Source organism: Triticum urartu, chromosome 3, assembly GCF_003073215.2.
Source record: "Triticum urartu cultivar G1812 chromosome 3, Tu2.1, whole genome shotgun sequence".
NCBI lineage: Eukaryota > Viridiplantae > Streptophyta > Magnoliopsida > Poales > Poaceae > Triticum > Triticum urartu.
In genome coordinates, this window is record NC_053024.1 from 699,853,703 (window position 1) to 699,861,957 (window position 8,255).

General features: G+C 51.0%; 1 protein-coding gene and 1 pseudogene across 2 annotated transcripts; both read left to right on the plus strand.

Moving 5' to 3' along the window:
- Positions 1 to 1,993: 1,993 nt before the first annotated feature.
- Positions 1,994 to 3,534, plus strand: LOC125549268 (protein LIFEGUARD 2-like). Of its 2 annotated transcripts, none has more exons than XM_048712717.1 (4): positions 1,994 to 2,276; positions 2,660 to 2,773; positions 2,859 to 3,085; positions 3,162 to 3,534. In XM_048712717.1, the coding sequence occupies exons 1-4, from the start codon at positions 2,009 to 2,011 to the stop codon at positions 3,363 to 3,365; spliced, it is 813 nt and encodes a 270-aa protein (XP_048568674.1). In that variant the 5' UTR covers positions 1,994 to 2,008; the 3' UTR covers positions 3,366 to 3,534. The 2 variants fall into 2 exon arrangements, with proteins under 2 accessions (XP_048568674.1, XP_048568676.1); XM_048712719.1 differs by having other exon boundaries at positions 2,928 to 3,085; positions 3,162 to 3,485.
- A 975-nt stretch (positions 3,535 to 4,509) lies between these two features.
- On the plus strand, positions 4,510 to 4,648 carry LOC125549691 (annotated as a pseudogene).
- Positions 4,649 to 8,255: the final 3,607 nt, after the last annotated feature.

The following is an 8,255-nucleotide window of genomic DNA, read 5'->3' on the forward strand; positions in this document are numbered from 1 at the left end:
TTGTACCCTTGGCCTATTATATATGAGAAGGCACCCCACGTTATAATCCATGACGACTAGATAGCGACAGGCTCGCAAGGGGGTGCTGGCGGCTTGTGCCGGTGCCCGGGTGGCCGGTGTTGCGGTATCTCGGGAAGGAGCGCCCGTAGTCATTGCCCCAGGGAGTAGGCGAGTTCACCGAATCTCGTTAACAAATTTCGGTGTCGTCATTGTTTTGTGATTGCTTGTTCCTTGATGGATCGACCGCGTATCTTGGATTAATTCTAACAAATGGTATCAGAGCAAGGTTACGAAGAAGTTGTTTTACGTTGATCTAGATGACGACCATCGTTGAGTTCGTTGCAGAGTTGCGTATACCGCGGTCGACTTATTGGATCGGATGTCGACGAGATCGTATCAAGCGGTGGCAGCAGGAGCGCTCGGACCAGAAGCGCGTGGAGCCGTGGAAGTCCAAGGCGTGGACACGCACGTGAGGGCCAGCTGGGCTAGCCTTGCCGATCAAGTCGGGCGCGGGCGTGCGGCACAGGGACTCCGAGGCGTGCACGCGGCTGGAGCGAGGCATGGGCTGAAAAACACTGTTTGTGGTCTTTAGTATAAGTTTTAATTCTCATGATATAGTCCCTAGGGGATGTGACAAAAAAATGAGAATATTTTGCAAAAGTTGTCATGTAAACTACGTACAACCCGGACTAGCCCTGAGAAAGGAACTAGGTTTCGTGAAGAAACGGACCTTGTTTGTATGCAAAGTGATCGGTGCTTACTGGATTGTCTTGAAACTCATTCCACTCTCAACAAACACCATTATGTGTGAAATTTCAAAATTTATCATTTGTTTGGTACCATTATCTATATTTGAACCATTACAGGCATTTACCTCCAATAAATACCTAGAAGCTTAATGTCCTAGAAATAATAAATAAATTAACAGTATAAAGTGTGAAACTCACGTAATGCTCAAATATGAGCCCCCCCCCCCTAATGTACGACGCGTCCGTGATCCGGAGCCGGTCAACTCTCATTTTTGGACCCTGCAACCACACCCCTCATATGGAAACCCCTATTTTCATAAGAATCCATGCAATCTAACATTCATCATTTGGTCATTATCATACATAGATAAAACGTGGATCCACTCTTCGTTGGAGACGTATATGACCCCGTGCTGGACGGACCGGCGGCCTCGTGGTCATTTTCGGCGGGGCGCGTCTCCCGCTTCTTTTACTCATCGTCCTTGTTGAGTTCTGCGAAGAGCCGTTCTCGCCTCATGTCAGTGAGGTGGATACGATGGTGGTTCGTCGCCACCTCCCACTCGGATTGGGTCGAGTTGAGGATGGCTACTTGCTTCACCTCGAACAGCACTACCGCCTCCGCGGCTTGGGCATGTTGGAACTTCGCCTCCGCCCCGGGCTCGACCTCCATGCCCATCTCATACTCCTCCTTTAATTGAACATCCGACCTTTTTTTTAGGATCTTTGAACATCCGAGCTAATGAATAAAACTCAGTAGAGTTTTCCCTCAAGAAAAGAAAAACTCTGCAGCTCCCATATAAACAAGGAACCCTGAAAATTTTCAAAAAGAAAAACCTCATAGACATCGAGTGTGCTCACGCGCATCAAGAGCGCAACGACTGAAACGCGTCAATCGGACCCCAATGCAACGTCCTTCTCCATCACAACACAGATTCAAAACCGCTCGAGAAATCACACAAGAGTTTGCCTCTGTCCTTCAACCAACGTACGGAACCGCGTAAACCCCACTTTTCCAACAAGGAGCCGCGAAGCAAACCCCACCGTCCTGCAGCTGCCTGACTAGTCGGCCCAGCAGGTCATACGCTCCGTCTCATCTCATCTGACTGTATAAGTCAAGCAGTGGAGCCTTCTGGGCGCATCATCCTTGTCGCCGTCAGCCCGTCACCATTCGCTTTCCTCCTCCCCTCTCGCCTTTTGCCACACCCACGAAAACCCTACCTCCGGAGGCTGCTTCCCTGCTCATCGCATCGCCGGGCGAGATGAAGGGCGGCGACATCGAGGCGGGGACCTCCGCTGGCACTGGCACCGCGCCGGCGCCGGCGCAGGGACTGTACCCAGGGATGGCAGAGAGCCCCGAGCTGCGCTGGGCGCTCATCCGGAAGATCTACGTCATCCTCTCCCTGCAGCTTCTCCTCACCGCCGTCGTCGCGGCCGTCGTCGTCAAGGTCCGCGCTATCCCCCACTTCTTCATCTCCTCCTACGCCGGCCTCGGGGTCTACATCTCCATCCTCATCCTCCCCTTCATCGGTGAGAATTCAAGCTACCACCATCTTTTCTGTTACGAATTTGTCTACGTTGGGTATCTAATCCGATCCGATTGTACGGAGAGTTTCCGCGGGCGTCTAGAATATATTCCATTCTTATTACCATTGCACTTAGAAGAAGGCAAACTTGTGGCTGTTAATTTGTGAGAGGACAGGACGTGCTAGCTTTCCTTTTGCGTGCTCTGCTCTGAATTACCTTTGGATGGCGTCGCTTCCCCGCAAAGTTATGGATGTGTTGTAAACTCTTGATTCTCTTGCAGTGAATAATTTTGCTTTACTAGTACTAGATTAGAATGGGACGTGGTTGGTTTGTGAATTGCAGTGCTGTGCCCGTTGCTAAAATGCTTGTTAATATTTTGTATGCAGTGCTGTGCCCGTTGTACTGCTACCGTCAGAAGCACCCAGTCAACCTGCTGCTGCTCGGCGTCTTCACAGTGGCCATCAGCTTCGCTGTGGGCATGACATGTGCCTTTACTAGCGGTATTTCTCTTCCCACCATGAATTCTGTTCCTGCCCGCAGATCCTAGCATGTTCTTGAGTCTTCTAGTGCCCGACATCTGCACAGGCAAGGTCATTTTGCGAGTTCTATATTATGAAATAAAGACACCCCTAAAAAAGTCCGGCATCTGCACAGGCAAGGTCATTTTGGAGGCTGCGATTCTTACAACGGTGGTTGTCTTGAGCCTGACTGCTTACACCTTCTGGGCTGTAAAGAGGGGCAAGGACTTCAGCTTCCTTGGTCCTTTCCTATTTGCTTCTCTCATGATGTTGCTTGTCTTTGGGTTCATTCAGGTCAGATGCCGTCCATTTACCAGGCTTCTTATTCTACAATCAATCAATACTGATCATGGCTTCTGTAAATATGCAGATCCTCTTCCCGCTGGGCGAGCTCTCTCACATGATCTATGGCGCGCTGGCGGCGCTCATCTTCAGTGGCTACATTGTCTATGACACGGACAACATCATCAAGCGTTACACCTATGACGAGTATGTCTGGGCCGCCGTCTCGCTCTACCTTGACATCATCAATCTGTTCCTGGCCCTGCTAACCCTGTTTAGGGCGGGTAATTAACAGCTAAAGCGCATCGCCCTGCCCCTGTTCACGAGACCTCGACTTGAAGAAAATTGTATAGGCTGCTCTTGCTTGCACGGTGAAAATGTTGCTTAGTAGTTTATTAGTTGAGTTGATCCCTAGCTAAGAGAGGAAACATAAGAAAACTGATGTGCGTGTGTTCTATGGATGGTGGATGTGATGTTGACATGCTGGACTGGTGGTGTGCTGCTGCGTCTATGATATCATTTCTTACTATAACGGTTTCTGATATTAGTCTCTTGGCCCGCCGTACGTTTCGATGGCGTTTGCCCTGGACTATGAAATAAAATCACAATCAGACCGATTCTCCACTAGAACTAAATCAAAGAGACGCCCGTTCACATGTAGTATGAACAACCTGAATGTGTTTGTTAAATGATATACTTGTAGTTGTGTAGCGTGACATATGTCATGGTGGTGTAAACGTGTATGCGTGAGTTGTAATCTCTTAGGCAGGTTGTTGGAGTTGGAGATCCTTATCTTGTATAGACTTGGATGAGGGGTTAAGCCACACAACAACCTGCGCCATTGTACTTTGTTCTCTCTATATAACACGCATGCGTCCCTGCACGATTGCATACGCTTCCAATCTTCCTTTCTTTCATGGTAATCAGAGCCTACCTCGAACTCATCCATGGCAAGCTCCTCCGTGAACTCTTTCCCCTCGTCGCCGTTTGCACACATCGCAACAGAGAAGCTTACGAGAGGGAACGAGCCGCTATGGCGCGCCACCGTGCTCTCGGCCATCCGGGGAGCGCAGATGGCGGCGTTCCTCGACGTCGAGCAAGAGGTGCCGCCCATGAACATTGAAGTCACCGGCGACGATGGGAAGACCAAGATCCAGGCTCCCAACCCGGAGTTTGGCGTGTGGTATGCGCGTGATCAGCAGGTATTCTCGTACCTGTTGATCACGCTACCGTGCGAGATGGCCGTCCAGGTGGCGACCTGCCACACCGCAGCTGAGCTGTGGAATACCGTACAAGGGATGCTGACATCGCAAACCCGAGCGCAAACCGTCAACGTCAGGATCGCCCTCGCCAATCTTCAGAAGGGAAACTCCACGATCATTGAGTATGTTGGTAAGGTTAGAACTCTCTGTGATGAACTCGTTGCTTCAGGGAAGAAGGTGGATGAAGAGGACGTTGTGTCCCACATCCTAGCTGGACTAGATGAGGAGTTCGACCCCGTGGTGTCAGCCATGTGCTCTCGGGTCGAGCCAGTCAAGGTCTCGGAGTTGTACTCGCAGCTCCTGAGCTTCGAAACCCGCATGAATCTTCATGGCGGGTCCTCCCAGTCGTCTGCAAACGCAGTCGGTCGTGGGCGCTCCAACAACAGAAACAACGGCGGCGGTGGTGATCGCGGCCGCGACAGGCAAGGCGGCGGCGGTGATCCGCGGCCGCGACAACTCCTCCAGGCCACCCAACCATGGAGGCGGCAGCGGTGGAAGTGGGAACTACAACAACAATTCCACCACGAAGCTGACATGCCAGATCTGCGGCAAGGTGGGTCATCCAGCGTGGAAGTGCTGGAAGCGCTATGACTCCGCCTACCAAGGAGGAGAAGAGCGCTCGGCGAACATGACTGCACCGCAGTATGGGGTGGACACCAACTGGTACATGGACAGTGGTGCCACTGACCATATTACCGGTGATCTGGAGAAGCTCACCGTCCGGGAGAGGTACACCGGCAACGACCAAATTCACGCGGCCAATGGGTCAGGTATGGCTATTGATCACATTGGTCACACAACTATTTCAACCCCAGATCGTGATCTATATCTCAATAATGTTCTTCACGTTCCGGAGGCCACAAAAAGTCTAATCTCAGCAAGCAAACTTGCCCTTGATAATGATACCTTTGTTGAAATTCACCCTCGTTTTTTCTTGTCAAGGATCTGGAAACGAGGAGGGTTCTACTTTGAGGCAGGGGTAGGAAAGGTCTATATCCTGTCAAGCACGTCGGGACAGACGTCAAGAAGCAAGTGCTAAGTGTCACCAAACCATCTTCGGATTGGTGGCACCGACGTTTTGGTCACCCATCTTCCACCCTTGTTCGGAAGATCATTAGTGAAAATAAACTCCCGTGTGCTAGTAGTGATGATAATAAACTTGTATGTGATGCCTGCCAACAAGGCAAAAGTCACCAGTTGCCTTATCCTCAATCTATGAGTGAATCAAAATTTCCTTTGGAACTTATTTTCTCTGATGTTTGGGGTCCTGCCACTGAAACCGTAGGAAGAAAGAAATACTACGTTAGTTTCATTGATGATTTCAGTAAGTTTACATGGATCTATCTCATAAAACACAAGTATGAAGTTTTTCAAAAATTTCATGACTTTCAGAAACTTGTTGAAAGACAGTTTGATCGAAAGATCCTTGCCCTTCAAACCGACTGGGGAGGGGAGTATGTCAAGTTGAACTCCTTTTTCACAAAAATTGGTATCTCTCACCACGTTTCCTGTCTTCCCGCTCATCAACATAACGGCTCGGCTGAACGGAAACATCGTCACATAGTTGAAGTCGGTTTGTCTTTACTTGCTCAAGCTTCCTTGCCCTTAAAATTTTGGGATGAAGCCTTCATTGCAGCTACCTATCTCATAAATAGGATGCCAAGCAAAGTCATAAACTTTGAGACACCTCTCACTAGATTATTTGGTGAAACCCCAAACTACTCATCTCCCCGTATCTTTGGATGCGCTTGCTGGCCTAATCTTCGGCCGTATAACACAACGTCTTTTCATACAATGGAAGTATAAAAAACGTCATATATTTCATGTTGCGTTTTCGTTTTAGAGGGGGTACACTTTTTGAATCATTTTCCACTACAGTACAGGTTGCATGAATGTACATTGACGAAAAACAGGGCAACCCAAATCAACTGGAGGTTTTGCAGTATTTTTTGACTCTAATCTTATTTTCTGGAGTGCCAGGAAACATGCTACAGTGTCAAGATCAAGTACAAAAGCAGAGTACAAATCTCTAGCAAATGCTACAGCTGAAATTATTTGGCTAGAATCGTTACTTCATGAGTTGGGAATCAAGCAACATCGCACTTCATGTCTATGGTGTGACAACTTGGGAGCAACTTATCTTTCTGCAAATCCAGTTTTTCATGGTAGAACCAAGCATATTGAAATTGATTTTCATTTTGTGCGAGAAAGAGTTGTAGAGAAAAAGTTGGACATTCGGTTCATTCCTTCCAAAGATCAAGTGGCAGACGGTTTTACTTAAGCTTTGCCAGTCAAGTTATTTGAAGAATTCAAGAGGAATCTAAATATAGGATAGTTGAGATTAAGGGAGGGTGTTGGATATATTAGTTATCAAGAGTCCATGTAATCCCAACCTCCTCCTGTACTTCTGTTTAAACTCTTCTTTCTCTTGTAAACGATCAGATCAGGAGATCGATCGTTCCTGGCTTGTACGCCACGACGAGGGCATCTTCTCGTCCCCAATATATACACACCACGCGGCTCCCTCGAGGAGCAGGAATGCTTCCAACCTAATAAACCCCACCTTCAGGGAGTCCCACACCTTCCTGGTGGTGAGCTTCGTCGCCACCTGCAGCAGCACGTCCTCCGGCAGCGCTCCGAGGATCAACGCGCACGCCGCCTTGCACTTCTTGGCATTCACCGTCGCGTCGCCCGACGCCACCGCCTTCCACACAGTGTGGACGTCGAGGACCGCCTGCGCCTTGATCGCCCACACCGTGTAGTTGTCCAGCGTGAGCATCGGCATCGCCATCGACACCGATCCGCACGCGCCGCCGCCGTGTGGGACGAGCGTCATGGTCGCCGGTGATCGCCCGAACCGAAGCTCTGATACCAATTGTTGGAGCTAACCCTTGCCCTAGCTAACCCTCTTCTACCTCTCGCACTAGAATTCTCTCTGGCACATACACAGGAAGAAGAAGGAAGAAGAAAGAGGAAGAAAAGACACAGGTTTTGCCGGGCGCTCGAACACCCGCCGCCGCACGTACGGTGTGTTTTCTATTTCCTAAGCACAAACTCAAAAGCTAACCAGCGATACACAGAGGATTAGCGAGTCTTTATACGCGCGCACGTACGCCATGCCGCACCCACGGCGCTCCACTCGCCCATGCCCCGTGCCCGTCGCCCTACCTGGCTCGCGCTCCCGTCGCGCCCGTAGCGGATGACGCGAGTAACTGCCCGGCCGACGCGGTCACCTCTCCGGCTCCATCGCCAACAAACCTACGCACGCACACTCCCTCGGCCACACATACATGCACCCGAGCCCGCCATGGGCCGGTCCCGACGCGTCCGGCGCGCACACGCGCACGCGTTCACGCCCGCCATAGCATATTCCTAACAGCCCCTCCGACCACCATGTCCAAGAGCTCTGTGAGGACGCCTTCTACCTCAGCACCGGCGTGTTCGACCTAGGAGGGCCGAAATCAATCAAATCGGCACCGTCTTCGTCTCCTGCAACGAGCATCGCCGTCGCTCGATTTGTCATCTACATAGCCTCCCCCGCCTCACCAACTGCATCGGCATCTTTGCCGTGATCTCGCGAACCTTTCCCCTCCGCACCCCTCCTGATTTCATGCCCTAGATGCGATCCCCACCATGGCCGAGCTCCGTCGACGCCATGGTTGCGCGCCATCGCTGCAGCTCGTGCTCTTCATCGCTGAGCACGTCAGTCTACTCCTGGCATCTCCAGGAGGCTAATGAGCCCCTCAGCCTGCTGCCCCGTGCCATATAGAGTTGTCTCCGTCGCGTATGAGCTACTGCCGCTGCTTCGGTCTGCCGCCCGCTCACCTCCGGCCACCCCGTGACCTCGTATTGCATGCCCTAGATCCGCCCGAGCTAGGGGTACACCCTGGTAGCCTCCGCGCTCCCGTGGCCTGCCATGC